The 20,197-nt window shown below is 45.3% G+C and overlaps 4 protein-coding genes across 4 annotated transcripts; 3 read left to right on the top strand and 1 right to left on the bottom strand.

Annotated features, from left to right (window-relative positions):
• Nucleotides 1-594: 594 nt before the first annotated feature.
• F5147DRAFT_727027 (UPF0187-domain-containing protein) lies at nt 595-3,097 on the bottom strand. The gene is made up of 13 exons (XM_041439225.1): nt 2,695-3,097; nt 2,503-2,642; nt 1,821-2,455; nt 1,709-1,763; nt 1,577-1,658; nt 1,476-1,524; nt 1,364-1,420; nt 1,265-1,310; nt 1,204-1,212; nt 1,129-1,148; nt 1,045-1,075; nt 821-992; nt 595-766 (listed from the first exon to the last, which is right to left on the bottom strand). Exons 1-13 carry the CDS (start codon nt 2,934-2,936, stop codon nt 751-753), a joined length of 1,554 nt encoding a protein of 517 aa, XP_041285452.1. The 5' UTR covers nt 2,937-3,097; the 3' UTR covers nt 595-750.
• A 3,162-nt stretch (nt 3,098-6,259) lies between these two features.
• Nucleotides 6,260-9,006, top strand: F5147DRAFT_727014 (ferric reductase like transmembrane component-domain-containing protein). Its single transcript, XM_041439224.1, has 7 exons — nt 6,260-6,564; nt 6,612-7,328; nt 7,379-7,448; nt 7,507-7,691; nt 7,737-8,148; nt 8,207-8,362; nt 8,421-9,006. The coding sequence occupies exons 2-7, from the start codon at nt 6,735-6,737 to the stop codon at nt 8,762-8,764; spliced, it is 1,761 nt and encodes a 586-aa protein (XP_041285451.1). The 5' UTR covers nt 6,260-6,564; nt 6,612-6,734; the 3' UTR covers nt 8,765-9,006.
• A 474-nt stretch (nt 9,007-9,480) lies between these two features.
• F5147DRAFT_727013 (uncharacterized protein) lies at nt 9,481-11,164 on the top strand. Its single transcript, XM_041439223.1, has 8 exons — nt 9,481-9,823; nt 9,877-9,947; nt 9,998-10,037; nt 10,090-10,164; nt 10,220-10,433; nt 10,491-10,588; nt 10,615-11,012; nt 11,061-11,164. Exons 1-8 carry the CDS (start codon nt 9,527-9,529, stop codon nt 11,128-11,130), a joined length of 1,263 nt encoding a protein of 420 aa, XP_041285450.1. The 5' UTR covers nt 9,481-9,526; the 3' UTR covers nt 11,131-11,164.
• Nucleotides 11,165-12,523: 1,359 nt separating this feature from the next.
• Nucleotides 12,524-13,841, top strand: F5147DRAFT_658751 (uncharacterized protein; the record flags this gene model as incomplete). The annotated part of the gene is made up of 8 exons (XM_041434490.1): nt 12,524-12,563; nt 12,698-12,771; nt 12,901-13,028; nt 13,116-13,197; nt 13,255-13,308; nt 13,338-13,416; nt 13,476-13,560; nt 13,736-13,841. The coding sequence occupies 8 exons, from the start codon at nt 12,524-12,526 to the stop codon at nt 13,839-13,841; spliced, it is 648 nt and encodes a 215-aa protein (XP_041285449.1).
• Between the last annotated feature and the right edge of the window lie 6,356 nt (nt 13,842-20,197).

Raw genomic sequence — 20,197 nt, 5'->3', positions numbered from 1 at the left:
CTCTAGCATGGTCCATGGAAACATGCTCGAGAACGAACTTTGATCAGCTAGGCTCCCCTAATCAGGCCTTCAGGACAGGAAGGTATTGGTTTATTCTGGTAAAGCTAAGCGCTGATCACTGAAAATAGCAGATTGCCCGACCCGTTTGGGCCATGTTTCACGATGTAACTGCGATGTTCGACGGGTATGCGATGCGCAACAGCCATGTGATCTACAGAGGCTGGTCAATCTGATAAGCCACCAAGATGGCACCCCCATCTGCTGTGGAATCATAGGAGGACGCGGTGTTGAGGTAAGATAGACTTTGAGATCGAGCAACACGAACATTGCATCCTGACTTACTGATGCAGGTGATCTTGTCTATTACCGATGGAAACTTCGGGTTTGATACTCGTGATGGAAATGCATCGATGAGGCCGAGGACCGTCAGATGACATGAGTGTTATTTTCGATCAATTGTCACCGCATATGTCGCTTACTATGAATTGTCCGAACATTTGTATCGCCATTTCGACACAGGATCAACCTAACAGTATCACAGCCATTTATGTAAAGGTGTCAATTCCGCTCTCGTCTTTGCATCGACTTGCCGGTGCCGCCCAAACCTGCGCCGTCTTGACAGGCGTGAGTATACGCCTAATGTTTCTGGGCTGTTATATTACCACTTTTACCTAAGATAGGACGATTGATATAAGAGTACAAATACTACTGCCAGTCGTAGCTTCTCTGCTACTCCACTTAATGGTATCCTCAGATAGTGCGAGACCTGCTAGTGCAAAGACATGAATCACCAATGTTAACTTGACTATGCACGACCTACCCATGCAAAGCGCTAAAAATCTCCTCCTTCCCCTTGTGAACCCAGGCCGTCGGTATTTTGTCCGAATCGTCCTTCGAATATGGCTCAACTTGAAGAAAATTGTTCTCTTTCGAGAATGCCCATATTGCCGGGTTTGGAGCCGGCGTCGTTGTAATAGCATGAAGTTCCTTCCCTGGATGGAGTAAGTGAGAAGAATACACCCCCCGGACAGCAATGAGACTCACGTATAATATTCTCCACTAAATATTTCATGTTCTACGTTCTTGGGTGAGCGAATACATCCCCAGATGTAAGAAAAATAGACGCACCAAGTCATTCCTGTCATAGCCTATCAGATAGATGTCAACAAGATCGTATTAGTCATTCGGAATGGGACAACTTGCCAAACGGATCTAAGACCATGCGTTAAATGAATGAGCGCAACATCTTAGCTTTGTGACTTACTTTCAATTTCCTCCCCGGCCACAAGAAAACCATAGAAAACAAGACTCTTGGTGGTTAAATGAGATAAGACGACACAAGGAAGTGTGTGATGCGCCTTACAGCAATCACAGTCGCTGGAATGGTGAACCATTCAAGTGTAGTCCATAGCTGGAAGGGCTGTCACATAACAACGGTATCAACTAGCTGTGGGCGGGGAAAGACTCCAACATACCAAAGCTGCAATATAAAGCATTGTGATCGTCCATAGATGCGAGGAGTAACTAAGTGAAAATTAGGGATCAAAGAGGCAACAGGCGTCTAGCGATCACGCACGAAAACGGAATCGGAGTGGCAAGGATCCTTTCTAACCCAGTCAGGGCTTCCACGAGCTGATTAAGTGTCGCGCAAAGCACACCTGCGAGTATAATTACCAGTGACACAGAAAACGAGTCCGGTAAACCACACCTATGGTCGGGTCACTCACGGTGCGACGGGTTTGCAGTGCAGCAATGTAGGATGTCTTTGGGGCTCAAAAATTAGGCCTTGTTAACTTCCGTGCATGGTGAGATCCACGTACCAAGTACAGAAATATTTCCAAAGGGACGTTATTTTTACTGGGGCGGAAATTTTGACGTGTGCCATCTGCTCCGAGCTTACAGAAACGTTTCTTTATGATTCCCCATACCCAAAAGAAGACCGGAAATGGAAAAGCTGCTCGCCAGCCGTGCCTAGGAGGTAATTCGGCGGGTAGAAGAGACTCCGGATCATAATGAGGCGGTGCGATGGTTTTGGTGGTGTCTTTCCAGAACGATTTTTCATCAGATTTCGACAAAGACCTAGGCACTGTCATTTCTTGGGTTGGACCAACGGCTGCATCCCCAGAGAGTTCTGGAGTGTCGCGATTCGGGTGATGTGTGTGCCTGCTGCGTAAGTGCCGAATTTGGTCATTTTTAGTAGGGATAACCGCAGGAAACGAGTAGTGGGATGAAGAGAGGAAGGGAACAAGCGGGTAAAGATCTTTATAGTAAATTCCTTCTTCCCCTCGCAGGTAGTGCTTGACGGCGACAGCATACGCCTCGAGTAAATTTATGACCGTCTTCTTCTCAATGAGGGTCATGGCGTATTCCTTCTGAGTCTTCGCTGACTCGGAGTCCTGGTCTGTCACTTCGTCAGCAGTCTGATAGTCCTTTGGGGAAGCCGGAAAAGTGTTATCTGTAACGTTTGAGTGACCCATACGAATAAGATGAGAGCTTGTGCACCTGGGACATGAAACCACACGGTCCGAGCAAAGATACGGCAGTTTAACACGATATGAGACCAGAGTTTTCCACCCTCATTATAACGCTCGAAACTGGATGACGTCCGAAAAGATATTATGAAACCGAGAACGGTACCGAACCTGCGATGAAACCCTGTCAAAGATGGTTTCACTGGAACCAATGACCGCCTACACAGTGATAAGAGTCGGCTGAATCGACAATACTCCGTGCGTGTAATAGTTAATCACACATATTGAAGACGACCAGATACCAGTGACAATCAACGCAGGCCAACACCTACTTAGGGCGGTACTCGAAAGCGTGTCCCAGAAGATCGAAAGTGTTTTCCACCATGTGAGGGGCTTGTCGCGGTCGACGGCTAGGGTGAGCTCAAGGTTAGTCATCTCAGTCTTGGACATTGGTGAACGAGACATGAAAAATAGTCGGAAGGAGGTTTAAAAGCCTCGCAAAAGCCCTTAGCGAAGAAAGACGCGCGATTCTTCCATACATGCTTGAGGAGGGCATATTGAAATTACAACTGAAAAACGCCCATATAAGTGGGCGGCGGCGCATCATGGCTTCTTTTTGGTAGCCTGTTATCACACGGATCTTACTCGTTTCCTTCAAGAGCTCACAAAGTCCGAGTACCCCCCGAAGGTACTTCGGCTCCCCAGAGCTCCCGAAAACGCCTCGCAACTTTGCTTCCATCATCCTCATCTAACTCCCAAGTCAAGTTTAATTGCCTCCCACCAAATTCCACGCGTCCGTCATTGTCGCTGCTCTTGTCCTTCTCCAGTGATTGAAGGCGCGCTTTCAGCGCCCATTCCCGGCCGCTTAGGTCCTCCCCCAAAGCCCGCCTTCTCTCCGTCCACTGCAACTCATCCTACATTGTGTCACCGACAACGCCGGACATGCTGTCACGGAGTTATTCAAACATTGATGCAACCATAGAGGGTTGTACTGCCATTGGTGTTTGTATATCATCATCATGTATTCGAAAACACGACCCCGCGAGCCTGCGCCGGTACCGCCACCGCCATCCTCTGGCACACCTGCGAGCTCTCTTCGGATAAAAAATGGGCATTCCCCTCGCAACTACCAGTGTTGGACGACCTTCTCATGCTCGGGAACGGCAACTCGAACCTTCGACGTGTTGTCCGTTTCGGAATCCTTCACTGGAGTTGGACTGATGAGTTTGAAGGAACCGGGTAAAGTCCGACTGAAAACAGGGTAAAAACCATGAACTCGGCGGACAGAGGATCAAGATACATCATATGATGCAACTCCGCAGCGCTCAGCTTTCGTGTGTCAAAGATTAGTACGTGTTTAATGTGATAGTAATGTGGCGTAATTATGATGATGCCTCGTGCCACCGCACATGATGTTGAACGCCCAGTACCTCAGGGACAGAGCTACCTACTTCAATCAAGTTGAGTATGTCATATCCGATTCCCATTTGTCATTTATTCCCTAGAAGTCTCAGAATCCACAATACAGAGATAGAGATTACGCCGTGATCAGGCATACAATGAGTGCTTGTCAAAAGCATGAAATTCACATCCTGACAGATTCGATCTTATCGGCAACATGATGAATACGTGCTGTGGGATCTCACATGTGGCGCTCAGTGCCCAGTACCAGTGCTGGAAAAAATGCTAGTCGCGCAAGTACCAAGTCCGTCGCCCAGATATAATCTGGTCTGTCCTCGATGTTCTCTCTTAGCCTACCATTCTTATCCAGTTGCCCAACGATTACGGTCGTTAGCTAGCTGTCAGTCGCTTATCATGATGCTCGTCTCTCATGTGACCACCAGTTTTCAAATTGATTGATACCATGCTAAATCGGAACACCGAAAGATATCTCAAATCACATCAACATGTTGCTTTGTGTTTGAATACTGTTTTTGGGCACTTAGGTTCTCCACGTCGGCGTATCATGGACCATGGTATTGAGCGTTTAAGCACGTTCCAAGAAAATCGGACGGCACATTCGCCTCTCCGACTTCCAGCGCTATTCGATGCTATATCATCTGGGGTCATGTTCAAAAGCTTCCGTGGCTATGATATGACCATGATGTTTGCAAAGGAGCTCGTCGTAAGGCCTTGGCCGTCACGAGCTGTTCCCGAGCCGGTTTATGGAATATGAACGGACATATGCCTTTGCAAACTTTTGTGGAGGGTTAGATTATTTGGAACATCGAGCCCTACAATAAACGGTGAATCGATCATTCAGAGACAACAGGTCCTACAGTAGGTTGTTGTATCGGGGAATCGGTGTGCACACCGTCACCGATCTCACCGTCGTCTGAAATGGGTGATTATGAATAGTGTCACTATTCGTGCTTGAAACTCGCGTTGGCGACCCTGTCAGATAAGTGCTCTCGGCCATATTGTTAACAACAGGTCCCCTTGGCATCAGTTGGCATTGTGTTTGGTTGAACTTGCGTTGACGACGAGACAATGATACACATGCATGAGTGTCCCTGATTGCATGTGGAAGTCTCAATTATCAGTGTGACACGTCACACCTGTCGTGCTGCTGTGTTTGGGAACGGGGCCATGGTCCTATGTATCATCTCCATGCGATGGGCGTGGGTTGACGTACGCGTGCTTTGATGATTGCTCTGCCTCTAGCATGGAAACATGTTAGAGAACGAACTTTGATCAGCTAGGCTCCCCTAATCAGGCCTTCTGAGTACAGGAAGGTATTGGTTTATTCTAGTAAAGCTAAGCGCTGATCGCTGATTGCCCGACCCGTTTAGGCCATGTTTCACGATGTAATTGCGATGTCCAACGGATATGCGATGCGCAACAGCCATGTGATTTACAGAGACCGGTCATTCTGATAAGCCATCAAGATGAGTACCCCCCATCTACTGCGGAATCATGGCGCTGAGGTAAGATAGACTTAAACTTTGTAGAAGAGGTCTGATTGGGTCTTAACTGGTCAGCAATCTTATGCCACTGGCCAGTGGTATCTAAAATAAGTAACAAAGGTTAGTACGCATTCGGAGCCTCGGAGGTCGTAAAGGTGATGTATAACCCTCATCGATGCATCACTTTGCTTTGTATTTGATGCATGGAATACAAGCCCACCTCTAACAAGGTTGAGTTATCTGTGCTTCATACGTGCTGTGAAGCGCACCCTACTGATCAAGTTTCAGTGCTGAGCCCTGGTAAAAATCGGTCGGACAGCCTCGCACGGAGATTGTCGGAAATCGATCGAATTTGAAAAGTTCAGTTCAGATGAGCTGAGCACTGAACGTTCCAGCGCTCGGTTTGACCGGTCTGGCAGCGCAGAAACGCTACTCATTCATCGGACAAACCTCTCAAAGGAAAGGAAAGTCACAGCGCTTAAGCATCTTCCGACTAGGTGATGTGCTTTCTGGAAGTTATTTTCATCTCAATCATTTGTCAGAACCTATCGGGGCCGCCATCCGGTCTATTGAAGCACCAGCACAACACTAGCACTAAGCATATCGTCCGACAAGGAATTTTCCGTAACTTTTCTTGATTGTTGCCACCGCTGATGATGTACAAATGGTATACTTTTGCCGCATTATCCAAACGATAGTACATGCATACTTGTAGCCAGGGACAAGGTTGCTGCCGGTGAAGGCTTTAAGTACTATAAGTCTATAATTAAGGTGCTAGAGCCTAGAAACCGCCTTGTTGCGGCAGAAGTCGGAGTATCGCCACGACAATAATTATATTAATAGTACGTACTGCCACAGTTAACTGTTAACGTTGTTCAATACAGTTGAGGTACTTTGATCACCGCATTACACAGTGTTTCACAAACTGGGCTAAGGTCCTCATCGCCTGGCACTTCTACAATCAAACGCAACTTGAGCCCATCTCAGGCTCATCTGATTGTAAACTTGCTGATAGATGAGCCTAAGTACCTTACGAGTCGCGATGCACCCCGTTGATGTGACCACACGGACTGACATTAACCGGCCAGGCCCATCGCAACAGGATTGCAATTTTTTTGCATTGTAATGTCGCCCATTTCTATATCAGAAAATTCATTGTCACAGAGCGCTAGATTGGATCATATATAGTGCGTTCCCTTTCAGAGATTGTACTGTTTACTTATTCTTTCGCCAGGCCACTCACTTTCGAGTCCTTTATTCTTTTTAGGCGGGCTTCTGGAAGTCCCCAAGTATTGTACCCTCAAGCCCACAGGATTCCTAGTACCTACCATTCCTTTACCAGCACCTTCTTGTCAACATGGGCCTGGACGATAACCTGGTTTACCACGCCGACATTTTAATTTTCGGTATCATCCTCATATTCACCCTTGCCAGTCTCCCCCGAGCGTATGCTCGTCTCAGCCGCAGGTCGGAATGGTCTCAAGGTCACTTCCTTCGTTCAATAACACCTCTCCCTGCTACCAAGCCAAGGTTCAACCCCAAGCACACTCCTTTAGCCCCTGTTGAACCTGAGTCCTTTGTGGATCTTGACCACGGCAACTCTTCGACTGCCTGCGCCCCATTACCGTCTGAATACAAAAACAGTTTGACGCATGTCGTTAATGAGAAAGCCCTGCCAAAACATCCAAACCAAGGCCCTACTGTATCATCTATCTGGCACCAGGTGGCATTTGTGTTGCGCTACCGCGTTCACGAAAACTACTCCGTTAACCAAGTTCTCCTGATACTGGCGTACATCATTATTATATTCTACGTGTCTTTCTACCAGTCAGACCCATTTACGGACCCTCACCGAGCCGGATTTGTGATTGCTTCTCAAATTCCTTTCGTATATGCATTAGCCACCAAGAACAACATCATTGGCATGATGGTGGGCGTTGGATACGAAAAGGTTTGCTTGATCCACATGGTGTTTACTACGTTGCTGATCGTGGTGTGCAGTTGAACTTTCTTCACCGCTTGGTCGGTAAACTGATGGTCATCGGTGCAAACGTCCACTTCATCGGCTATGGTATGTACTGCCTTGTGCCTTCTCCGCTTTTGTCTCATCTGATGTATGCTTGGCGTAGTCTATAAATGGAGCCTAGCTGGCGACATCTATAGTAAGCTCGCCGAGGATTATGTTCGCTGGGGGATCGTCGCATTGGTATGTTTAGACATCCTGGGATTCTGCTCCACCGAATACGTCCGGTCAAAATCATACAACCTGTTCATCACATCGCATGTTGTGAGCCTCATCATCTTCTTATTCGCTGTAAGTATTTCCCCCTGTCTTGTTACCGACGCTAATTGTGTATAGGCTTGCTACCATGAGCCTACCTGTGTTCCATACGTGATTACTGCATGTGTATTTTATATACTGGATCACGTCGTTCGCGCCATCAAGACCCGCATCACTACGGCTAAGCTGCAATCTCTCCCAGAGCTCGGAATCACCCGAGTCGAGGTGCCTTCAATCAATGCAGGCTGGCGTGCAGGGCAGCACGTCCGCCTACGTGTGCTGTCTTCATCTATGGGATGGTGGGGATGGTCTGAGGTACACCCTTTCACCATCGCAAATGTGGCAGAAACATCGGAGGGAATGGTTCTTATGTGCAAGAAGACTGGCCACTGGACAAGCAGTCTCTTCGGTATGGCTCAAACGGCTTCTTATGGTGAATCCGGCAAGGAATTCGGCCGTGATGTTAAAGTGATGGTGGAGGGCCCCTATGGTGTGTTGTGTTGCCGGGGAGTCGATGCATCTCATGACATTCTATTCTTACCTGGCAGGTGGCGTGGGACACACGGTGATGTCGAGCTATTCCGGTGCGATGTTTGCTGTTGGCGGGAGTGGCATCTCCTTTGCGTTATCGGCAGTCCCGGATCTGATCCAGGCAGCCACGGGCGTGAAAGTCATTGACATCATTTGGTCCGTCCAAGACCCATGTACGTACCATCTTCTCACCATTGCCCTTGATCGTGATGCTAATCTGCCTACCCACAGCATCCCTTACCCCTCTACTCCCCCTCCTCACGAACCTCGTACAGAACTCTTCTACCCGCGTAAATGTGCACGTATACTACACCCGCGCAATTAGCACGTCATTCCATAGGATGTACCTCCCGCAAGGTATCACCATCCTGCCTGGCCGTCCCAAACTGGGGAAACTACTCGATCAAGCGATGACGAACGCGATATCAGCTGGGGGCTCTGATGGTGTGTTCGTAGGCGTCTGTGGCCCTATATCGCTGGCAAATTCCATGGCGCGTGTGGTGCGATACTCTGACGTTCGTTTGTGCACGGCTGTGGGTGGAGTTAAGCTCCACGAAGAAACCTTTGGGTGGTAAATTTAAATTAGATGTATTTTGCGGTGCAGCCCGTTGACAGGCAATGCACCACTCATTTGTTGTATTGTTATGTGTTTCTTATTCATTATCGACTAGGTATGAGCTCTACTTATAGATGTCGGAGCTCAATTTATTGGCTGGTCCATGATGAATCAACCTTTGAAGACTTAAGAGCGTTGGTTGTGCAAGAAACGTGTTCACGGTCAATATAACGGGGCGGCTGGTTCCGCGGAATCAATGTATCGACACCACGTGAGCTCCATTCTGAGTTCAGCTCGCTCGTAGCCGCCCGGACTTCCTCGAACACTAACTTGACAAGAAGTTGAAGCCTGGTCGTTGTCGCTGTCGTTCTTCCCCATGATATTATCCATCTCGCACATTATTATTAGCCTTAAGTCCGTTTACTCTTTTCACAGTGTCGGAGTCGAAGTTTGAAAGTGCAGCTGTCTAGTAAGTATGCGCTTAGAATCCAGATAGACGTGTACTTCCGTGCCACGGCAGGCCACTATTCCGATATGTGATTGGTTGTCCCGGATAATCAATGGCATCGTGATCTACTCTGTTAACATGCACTAGGCGCGCGACTGGCGTGATGTACAGGCACTGTTCTCCTACAACCAATGATATTGAAAGATCCTAGACGGCTCACGAGCGCACACCGTGCCAACCGCGTGGTCTATACAGATCTCCTATGGCACCAGACTTCCACAACCACCTATAGTACTATTCGACTACAACACTTCCCCAGGCTCGAGCGTCTTAATGGCGATATATATTTCGACCGAAGGTGACCGAATCGCTTCTTATCTACATATAAGTACCTGCCCCAAGATCAGTATCATTTCATATCTTATCTCTGCTATCGACTTGCGCTTTGCAGGAGCCATGTCTTCTGATTCCAAGCCTCGTGTGCCTCTGGTCATCCTTGGGGCGGGGGTGACTGGACTTACCATCGCCTACATTGCTGCCTGTGACTCGGATGTGGATTTTGATATCACGATCATAGCAAGAGATATGCCTGGAGATTGGCATTCTCAAGCTTGGGCAAGTCCATTCGCTGTGCGTACCTTTCCAGCGTTCTTCAGACTCTTTCTTACTTCAGTCTTGCTTAGGGTGCAAGTTGGTCTCCAAATCCGTTAGGCGCCACGGATGAGCGTGTACGACGATGGGAGCAGGTAACCTTGTGAGTGACACATCGCCAATATCTCGAAATGTACTGACAAGGCTTCTCAGTGATAGGTTATGGGACATGGCACCATCAGGCTTGGTCAAGGTCAATCTTTGTTTGAAGGCCTGTCAATCGGCATGACTGATAAATATTCCAGAGAGCACCCGCCAAAGTCCTCGGGGAGACGGATGGCCTTCTTTCTACTATCTGGTGGCAAGACCTCGTGCGTGATGTAAGTTCGATTCCTGTATCCTGTTGTTCTTAGATCCTAAGCACAAGGGTGATAGTTCAAATTGCTCTCAGAGTCCGAAGTCCCTGCATCATGCAAAGTGGGCGCTGCTTTCACCACGGTCACGGTAAACCCTTTTGAATATTTACTATGGCTTCAATCGGAGCTCGAGTCTCGTGGTGTCGTGTTCCGTCGGCAATACATAAGGAGCTTGGACGAAGTCAAGCCTCTTGTGGGGAAAACCGGGTTGTTGGTCAACGCCACGTCTCTCGGTGAGCACATGATAGCCATGCCAGCTACCAATAGTGATTGACGGTCCGGATCCGAAGGTTCACGGTCTTTGATCGGAGTAGAAGATACAGCGATGTATCCGATCAGAGGACAATCTATTATAGTCGAGCGTACTGGCTTGGAGGAATTTGTAACAGTCCGGTCTGGTCAGTCCGTATTGAGAGTTGGGTCTCACTATCCCTGATGTGTCTGGCCTTGTACGTAGGTGGCGGGTTGTCAGAGCTGCCCACATCCATTACTCCTCGCCCTGGGCTAACGCAAATGAATACCGCGTCCCTAAACGGAACGTATCAAGCAGGAAGCTGGGACACATCCTTGGATATGTCGGCTGCAAAAGGAATATTGGAGCGGTGCTCCGTCATAGCGCCATGTTTGAAAGAAGAAGGGACGAAGATCCTTATGCACACCGTCGCTCTTAGGCCGGACAGGAAAGGCGGTCCACGTGTGGAAGCTGAGCGCATCTCGCTTCCCCTCGTACGAAGTGACGGTTTGGCTCCCAATCCAGGCGGAGATGCGGAACAACAGCAGGACATAACGGTTATCCACGCATATGGAATGGGGTGAGAATGCGTTCCGAAAATCGTGCGAGTTCTAACCTTCAGTTTCAGAGCCACGGGCTACCAAAGATCCTGGGGTGTAGCTATCGAGGTTCTATCTCTACTGAAGGAGAATATGTAGACAGGCCGTCAAGATCAACAGCACAATGTCTAGTTCTACTTTTCGTTTCGAGCTCGCCATCGCACATATGCGACACTTAGCTTGAGCCTCACTCCCACCTAATATTACCCTTCATTCCTCAATCCTTGGCTTCAACCCTGAGTGCTTAGCGCCCCTCATGAGCACAGCCTGCTTACTACTATGAATACCCAATGGGGAACGATATCGGATGGACTGCCGCAGAATATATATTCATAGCTCTCTCTCAGGTGACAGCATTCCTGCATATCGCATGTGAAGGTGGGCCTGAATTTGGTGGTGCAAGAATGGAAAGTTGATACCGGACTACAGACTTGAATTCCTATACCTGAACGGTCTGGATAAGGGGGAAGAAGGCTGAGCTGAGCCCTTTTCCTTTTCTTCTTCCTTCGGCCGCCGGTCAGCGTTTGAAGGCAGGGCAGCATCGCATCAGCGATGAGGATCAGAGTAACGTTGGCAATATGCCACTCCGTACATCACGAACGCGAGCTTTATCTTACACAAATTTTCAGACGGCTGAAACTACTAAGTCTACTTATTCCGTGACTGCTTATTCCTCCGATGGTAAAGTCCAAGAATTTTCACAGGTACGAGAGGTCTCTTTTTTCCTGACTGCATGAACGCATTCGAGGCGCCTGCAGATTAAAGTTTCATCTTACGAAGGCAACATATCTGAGGTGATGGATGTTCTCAGAATATCATAAACATTTTTCGAGGAATGCGAGCCTGAAAGTGTCCTTTGGTATACGGATGACAGTTTGTTCCATTGTCAGCAAGCTGGGGGATATTATGTAGTGACAAAGAGCCAGGGAGTGTTGTATCAATGGTAGTAGCAGGGCTCATAACCTGTAATAAATAGTAGACTTTGAATAGAGACTGGATGACATTCCATGGGATTTGGATTTCTAGATTTTGTTCTAAACCTCAAAATTCGGAGGTTCAGCAAGGTGGAATTTATATCTAGAAACTCGTTCCAAACTGTGGACATGGTCAAGTAAACTTTATGATCTAATTATACTTCCTAAACTTTAAACATGGCATACAACATCACTGATGAAACCCTCACTCTGGCTGATGAAAATGATGAAGACGATGAATTACAGAGGAGGCTCATTGCAACTATTGGCATCCTTGTATTTGTCAGAGCTGAACAATCATGCTACGAATGCTGCAAGCAAGAAGATATCTCATTCATGGTGACCTACTTCCTAATCCACATCTGAATACTCCCTGGCAAGCGCTCTACTCAGTATATATATCGCAAAGTGCATAGCACATTGCACATGGTGCAGAATGTAGCATACACCTGAAGTGATCACTAATTAGCATAAAAGAGAGATCCTGGAGACTTGGACATACAAAAAGCATCATAAGGATGGCTAAATTCTTTCTTATCCTCGCCACATCACATGAAAGTGCGCTGTGATTGCCTAGAAAAATCGAAAATGAAGCTGTTGCATGGATGGGAGCATGGTTGGTGCAGAATGTAGCACAGACTTTGTTTGTGTGGTATGACACGTGACATCGCGGACATTGAAATATTGCTTAGAACAACGATCTAAATCTGGAAGGGGGGGGGGGGTACCCCCCCTTCTGAGGACATCTGGAATGTGGATTTTCCAGGTCTGTCTGCTGACTCCCTTTACCGCTGTCTGGGTTCTGCAAACTCCAGTGGACTCTCAATGACAGTTGTCGGTCACAATCTATCTTTCATTGTTGGTGATAACGATGGATCTATTAAGCCATCTGCAGAGGAAACTGTCTATTGTCAATGCCACACTGTTTTGCACTCTATATCACTTTATGAACATTGCATTTGCACTCAAGGATGACATCCTCCTTACACTACCATCAACTCACTTGTGGATGAGCCACCTAATGTCTTATTGCCTGCAATCAAGACATTTCTCGGTGCCAGTTGCAGTCTCAATGATGCTGACATTGACCTCGCATGGTCCTTGCTTAAGGCCCTCGTCTGGACTGGCAATGTTTCCAACAAGTCAGACATGGGTGATACATTTGAGTGACTGGGTCAACAGTGTGGTATTGGTGAGTCCTTGCTGTCATTGTCATGGTGTTGTTGTTCTTGATGAGTGTATTTTATAGCTGAAATCCATCTTTTTCCACCCTACTGCATGTGTCCTGGACCAGACTGTTCATGTATGAAACGAGGACTTGCACTCCACAAGGTGTGGCAGCAGCAAGTTGTACTTTTCACACTTGCAAGTGGCCCATGTGTTGCTAAAGCTGCTCATTTTTACTGTGAAAGTAAGTAGCTGATTACTTTGGTCTTCACATGCTTGATTTCTAACTCCCATTGTTTGTAGCCTGCAAGATCGACTATTTTCATAACTATAGCGTCAGTAGAGCTGCATCAGACCCTTTTGACTCTCAGGACTTGGACACAGTAGGGTAAGACAACCAAGCTTTGAGACTGCACCTACTATACCACTGTTCCTGCCAACATTCAGGTTGCTAAACATGTGTATATCGAGTGTCAGGTCATAGAGTTATTTATTACCTCTATGGAGGTTTCGTGGTACATTCTCCATTGAATTGTACATCTGAATACTAAGTAGTCAAATAGGACATCTGCAACTCTCCTCTCGCTTTTTGAAAGTGCTGTATTGCAGTCTGTATTCAATTCATCTGTTCAGCTGAGGAAAAACATTGCGAGTGACAGGGAACTGTAGACTTGCCTTGCAGATTCACTTCTGAATGTTTTCTTTGAAGATGGATCTAACTGGTGTTAGTCAAACAGTTGCTACAACAGAATCCAAATCTGTTTCAAATCTGTGTGTGTGTGGGATCAAAACCTGCTAAAGATGAAATTGCCAGTGATTATCAGAGTCAAAATCTGTTTCTCTTGGAATGTGCAGGTTTGAAACCTGCCAATGATAACATTCATTTTTTATAAAACCACACCTTGACACATGCTTATGGTCGATTTGCAATTTGCTTACAAGCTCATTAGAGTTGTGTTTTAGCCAAGTGGTTGTCCTGACAGAATCAAAATCTGTTTCTATTGGAGTGCAACAGGTTTGAAACCTGTTGAGTGTTGCATTTTTTCCATAAGAACATGCCTTGAATATCTGCTCATAAACAGTATCTCAGACATAGATCTTTATTAGCATTAGTCAAGTCATCATCAGAGTCAAAATCTGTTTGTCTTGTACTTTGCAGGTTTCAAACCTGCCAATGGTAATATTTTTATTCTATGCAATTACACCCCAATATTTCCTGATGTCAGTACAAAAATATAAAAGCTCAGCATCCAGTGAATTCATGCACTTAGGTTTGAAACCCATTGAATGTCGCATTTTTTCTATCAGAACATGCCTTGAATATTTGCTCATAAACAGTATCTCAGACACCAATCTTAATTGGTCTTATTCAAGTTGTCATCAGAGTCAAAATCTGTCTCTCTTGGACTGTGTAGGTTTGAAACCTGTTAATGTTGCAACAGAATCAAAATCTGTTTCTTCAAAACCTGCTCATAATTTTTTTGCAGTGTATAGATTCTCAGAGGTCCAAGTGCAAGCAAATACAAATGGAAACAGTCAGATATTTTGGAGTATTCTGTCAGAAATTTCTAATTTTGGTTGGCACACCTTAATTCACTGGCAGCACTACAATTTGCTTGGAAAGGGAACCCAACAGATAAATGTGCCTTGAGGATTCACTTCTGAATGAATTTATTGAAAGTACATCCAAATGGTCTTAGCCAAGTAGCTAATACAACAGAATCTAAATCTGTCTGTGTGGGTTCAAAACCTGCTAAAGATGAATTTGCCAAGTGATCATTAGAGTCAAAATCTGTTTCTCTTGGACTGCGCAGGTTTGAAACCTGCCACTAAGTGATAAAATTTATTTTCTATGAAAACACACCTTGAAATCTGCTCATGGTCGGTTTGCTTGCAAGCTGATCACAGTCGTGTTTAGCTAAGTGGCTGTCATACCAGAATAAAAATCTGTTTCCATCAGAGTGCAACAAGTTTGAAACTTGTTGAATGTCACATTTTTTCTCTAAGAATGTGTGTCTTGAATATTTGCTCATGGACAGCATCTCAGACATTGATCTTCATTGGTCTTGGTCAAGTTGTCACCAGATTTAAAATCTGTTTCTCTTCAACTGTGCAGGTTTGAAACCTGCCAATAACAATGTTTTTATTCTATGAAATCCAAAATGGTGGAACATAATGAATCACAAGTTAATGCAAAATACACATCATTATACAGATTATGTCAGTTTTCACTCATGGGCCCACTGTGGGGGTCTGCCATCAGCACTTTTTCAGGGCAATTGTTAGATAAACAGGTCTTGAAGTTAAGAGCCCCAGCAGGAGCAGGAGTCTGTGTCTTTTGCAATAAGAGCATTATAAAAGAATCAACAGTAATCATGCTATTGAAATAACTGACAAAATGCAGATAAATGTACCTCGAGGACTCACTTCTGAATCATTGGGTTCATTGGAAGTGAATCTGACTGGTCTCAGCCAAGCAGTTGATACAACAGAATCTAAATCTGTCTGTGTGGGTTCAAAACCTGCTAAAGATGAAATTGATCCAGTGATCATCAGAGTCAAAATCTGTTTCTCTTGAACAGTGCAGGTCTGAAACCTGCCAATGATAACATTTTTATTTTTATTCCATGAAAGCACACCTACAGCGAGATTTCCAAGAGTCAAGTACAGGCGGTTATGTCAAAGCATGTCGAGGTTTAAGACTTGCGGAAGTACTGAAGCACAACTAAGCAAAGCCTATGGAAAGAACTAAGAGATAGTGAGTTGCAAAATGGCAGCGGTCTGGCCAAACAATCGTTCCAAATGAACAAAAGATCAATTGCGTGAAGTATGACTATCCAAAAGTGACTCTACTAACTATGACTCATAGCAAGGGAAGTGAAGTGAAGTGCAAGTAGCTAGCGAGGCAGATTATATCCTACAGCATGAAGGTCTGGAAACTGCGTAGGCGAGAACAGTAGCAAGATAAGCTATCCAAAATGTAATAAGACTCAAGGTGAGCCGCTACAGAGATATGCATGTAATAGCGCACTGAGGCGTGCAGCTATACATATTAATCCAGTTTTCGATGGGCTGACAATGTATGTGCCCCTAAGACATGATCAATAATGAATGAACAAGTGAAAAATGCACCAGCGAAGTCAAACGGACATGGACAGGGACATGGTACAGAGGATCAGAAGTGTATACAGGCCTCAGAAGGGGATGGTCAACCTTTGGATGACTTGGATGAACATACAGAACTCTCGGAAGGTAAGAGGAGTGTCGAGGAGTGTAATGTGAGACACCTATGAGATTGGCAGGATATGTGCCCAGCACCAATCTGAGTGCTACATCAGTCAGCTTGCAAGCTAATCAGAGCTGTGTCTAGCTGAGTGGTTATCATAACAGAATCCAAATCTGTTGTTTATGATTGTTTGATCCATTCAATTGTCATCTTAATCAACCACTCACAACTGCTATATCTGTCAATTTTGACCGGAGGCAGAGGTGGCTGGATATGATTAGGAATGGTGTTCGGAAATGCTGGTTCTAACTGGGAGACATGGAAAACTGGGTGTACGGTGTGGGTACAACAATTCAGATGGTGTATACTGAACAATGTGTTGGGTCTTGCAGAACCTAGCTGCTATTTGACCCTAAAGGGTTTCTGGACCAGGCTCAAGGCTCAGAGGAGAGGAAATATGATAGAAAACAGCTGAAGACTCAGACTCATAGTGGAACTGGTGAAAAGCTAACTTGATTATGTAAGCTACAAAAGTGCAAACATAATAAGGTAAAAACAGTCTCTACAAGCCTAGCCAGGAATCAGTCCCTACAACTGGAGCACATGGAATCCGGACATCGGATGGTGAAGAAATGCATACCTGGACAGGCTATGATTTTGAATGGTCCTAAGTTCTTTTCTGAGAGTTTTTTGGATGGACGGGTGGATCGGAAGTACTTTGCTTTGACAAAGACTTGTTCTTCGATTTTGAGATCCGGAGTGGGTTTCCATTTAGCGTCTGCAGGTCCTTGATATTGTTCCTGGGCATGGGCCATTTCTTCTCGGAGGAATTGATGAAGTTCATCTAAATCTATGGCATAGTCCCAGGCACGGGTGGAGGAGAGATCACACTCCGGATGTATCGAAATGTGCAGGTGATAACCCTTATTGGCGAAGAATGGCAAAATTCCGGTAGTAGCACTTGGAGCATTGTTGTATGTGAATTTGGCCAAGGGTAATAGTTCTGACCAATTATCCTGCTGATAGTTGCAGTAGATCCAGAGGTATTGTTCTAGGGTTTGGTTGGCTTGCTCAGTTTGTCCGTCGCCTTCTGGATGATATCCGGAGGTGAAATGGAGGATCATGTCGAGTGCTTTTCCAAGCGAATGGAAGTAGTGGGAAACAAATTCTGTGCCATGGTCGGAAGTTATGTGGGATGGAACTCCATGCTTGGAAAACACATGAAGGAGGAATAATTGAGCAAGATCCAGAGAGGTGATGGTGTCGTAGGTTGGGATGAATATGGCTTGCTTGGATAGTCAATCTATGACTACCAGAATGGTGGTGAAGCCAGAGGAATCAGGGAGTTGTTCAATGAAGTCCATGGATATAGAATTCCAAGGCTTCTCTGGGATGGAGAGTTGTTTCAACAATCTGTATGGTTTATGTCTCAGAACTTTGGCTCGGGTGCATGTTGTACAGGATTTGACATAATCTTTGACATATGCACGGAGTCCAGGCCAGGTATATTCCCAATGGATAATTTCCAAGGTCTGGTTCTGACCGAAATGTCTGGTTAGGGGGTGGTTGTGCATATTCCAGAGCACTCAAAGGCGGAGGTCATTGGATTCTGGAATGTAGATATGGTTGTCACAACGAAGAAAACCACTTTTGTCCACTGTCCATCTCGGGTCCAATGAATCCAGAAGATGAGCGGAAGTGATAGGATTATTGGGGAGGGCGGACAAAATGTCCTTATGGAGTTGCTTAACATCCATCAGTACAGCTGCCCAGAGCACCGGAATTGCTAGGTGTGATGCCCAGAGGGACGAAGCAAGCTGTTCTGTGGTAAATATCAGCTGGAGGTTGTGTGGATTGACTCAAGCGTAGTCCTTATCCCCCTCTTTGAGGTAGACATCCCAGCATCTAGTTAAGGAATCAGGCTTTGCTCCGAGTTTTCCGGATTGGAAACAGATAATGAGGTTGAACTGATGAAGGTATTCCGACCAGCGGGCTTGTCAGTGGGTGAGGAGTTTTGTCGTAGCAAAGTACTCAAGGTTCTTGTGGTCCATGACAATGTATATTGGCTCAGTGGAGCCTTCAAGGTAGTGTCGCCACATACAGAAAGCTTCATGGATGGCTAAAAGTTTCTTATCATGGGTATCATAATTGAGTTGAGACCCTCAGGCATAACCAACCATTCATACAAGCCATAGTGCGTTGTCTTACTAGGATGTGATTGGCAATAAAAATCACCAGTTCTCACTATCCTCCATGGTCAACGGTTCAGACAAATACCAACGGTTGATAACATGGTCATTCATGGGAGGAGGTGTAAAAAGTTGGGTTGTCAAAGCAAATTTCTAATGACTTTTGAAAGGGGTGAGATTAAGGTAAATCTCAGGGACAGTGACCGTTAACTGGCTTGATGCAGTGCTTAGGTACTTGATAATTGATAGTCCGTTAACTGGCTTGATGCAGTACTTAGGACACAGATGATAAGGATTGATATACGATGGTGTAGCCGAATCGATAACTGGCTTGATGCAGTACTACAATGCTACAAAAAGATGGTTGCAAAGATATGCAAAGATATGTAAAGATAAGATGCAGATATGGGTCACGACGATATGCAATGAATCAGAGTATTATCTCATAAACATTCCCTATTCTCAAAATCAGAGGAGATCAAACTAAGCCTCTAACACAATCAAATCAACCGAAATACGTGGCTTTGAAACTAACTTCTCTGCTGCTCAAGTACTGCATGATGAGTATGACACAGGTCAGAACAGAGTACACCCTCATGATGTAGTCTTAAAGTAGCCAAGCTCTTAATATTGTTGAGTAAAGTGCTAGTCTTATTTGTCGTCCTTGCTAATCGTTAAGAAATATGTGAATTCTCCCCACAGAAAAGATATCCTGTGTCGTAAAGAGAATGACGAAACTACACTTAGACGACTGATAACTGTGTATCAGCTAGTGTAATTTAAGGATTGGCTCAAGGTAGGCCTCAGAAGATTTAATATGTCGTGAGAAATGATGACAAAAGAATGGAGGGAATAAACTAATATTCACTCAGATGTTCACACAAATATAGGGTGAGAAACTTAGGAAGATACTCAAATCCTCCTTCCTTCTAAGAGGGGAATCTGAAGAGGGGATCTCTTCAGAAGGGGATCTATTATTCAGAGGGGAAACAAAGTCCCTTATATACTACTCTAAATGTGGCTGTGTAACTATCTAAATAAGGAAATATGACTCATTCTGACTCATACTGAGTCATAATAGATATGACTCATAGTGACTCAGACAAGAAAATGACTCATAATGACTCAATAGTTGAAATGTTCCATGATGACTTGTTCACTTCTCCAATATTCCCGTCTATAAACTTTCTCCATTCAAATATCTGACTAATCCATGTCATCTGACTAAGCCATTGACCATTTATGAACCGTTGATATGTTGAATTATTATCTCAGGTATGTTTCCAAACATACAGAAAGTTGTGAAGAATGTGTGAGAAAATGTAAGAGATCATGAGAAATGCTGATTAATCAGTTGTGATATGTTTGACACTGAACTTTGAGCCAGATAAGTATTAATTTAAACTGTTAAGTGGTAATGTAGAATCTTCAAGTCTGAAAACGTTCAAATAAAATCTTAAAGTAGTGCGGAAAATTCATGATAATTTCATAGAGCAAAGTAAGGAACTTTAGAACTTTAAAAGTAGCCATGACCATGCACAAAACAGGTTTGGTGCGTGTCAGCATTTGGAAAGCAGTTTTCCACTTGTCCCCTTCCGCTATCCAGACGA

Source organism: Suillus discolor (genome assembly GCF_016758755.1).
Source record: "Suillus discolor strain FC423 chromosome Unknown F5147scaffold_124, whole genome shotgun sequence".
In the NCBI taxonomy this organism is placed as follows: Eukaryota; Fungi; Basidiomycota; class Agaricomycetes; order Boletales; family Suillaceae; genus Suillus; species Suillus discolor.
The sequence above is the reverse complement of the archived record's forward strand: the minus strand, read 5'-3'. Positions and strand labels throughout refer to the sequence as shown.

Coding starts and splice junctions, on each gene's coding strand:
- F5147DRAFT_727027 (XM_041439225.1), bottom strand. CDS start 2,936: ATGTCTCGTTCACCAATGTCCAAGACTGAGATGACTAACCTTGAGCTC. Junction 2,643..2,694: donor CAGCCGACTCTTATCACTGT/GTAGGCGGTCAT, acceptor GTTTCATCGCAG/GTTCGGTACCGTTCTCGGTT. Junction 993..1,044: donor TTTAGTGGAGAATATTATAC/GTGAGTCTCATT, acceptor TACTCCATCCAG/GGAAGGAACTTCATGCTATT.
- F5147DRAFT_727014 (XM_041439224.1), top strand. CDS start 6,735: ATGGGCCTGGACGATAACCTGGTTTACCACGCCGACATTTTAATTTTC. Junction 7,329..7,378: donor TGGGCGTTGGATACGAAAAG/GTTTGCTTGATC, acceptor CGTGGTGTGCAG/TTGAACTTTCTTCACCGCTT. Junction 7,692..7,736: donor TCATCATCTTCTTATTCGCT/GTAAGTATTTCC, acceptor AATTGTGTATAG/GCTTGCTACCATGAGCCTAC.
- F5147DRAFT_727013 (XM_041439223.1), top strand. CDS start 9,527: ATGGCGATATATATTTCGACCGAAGGTGACCGAATCGCTTCTTATCTA. Junction 10,434..10,490: donor GGTCAACGCCACGTCTCTCG/GTGAGCACATGA, acceptor CCGGATCCGAAG/GTTCACGGTCTTTGATCGGA. Junction 10,589..10,614: donor GCTTGGAGGAATTTGTAACA/GTCCGGTCTGGT, acceptor GTCCGTATTGAG/AGTTGGGTCTCACTATCCCT.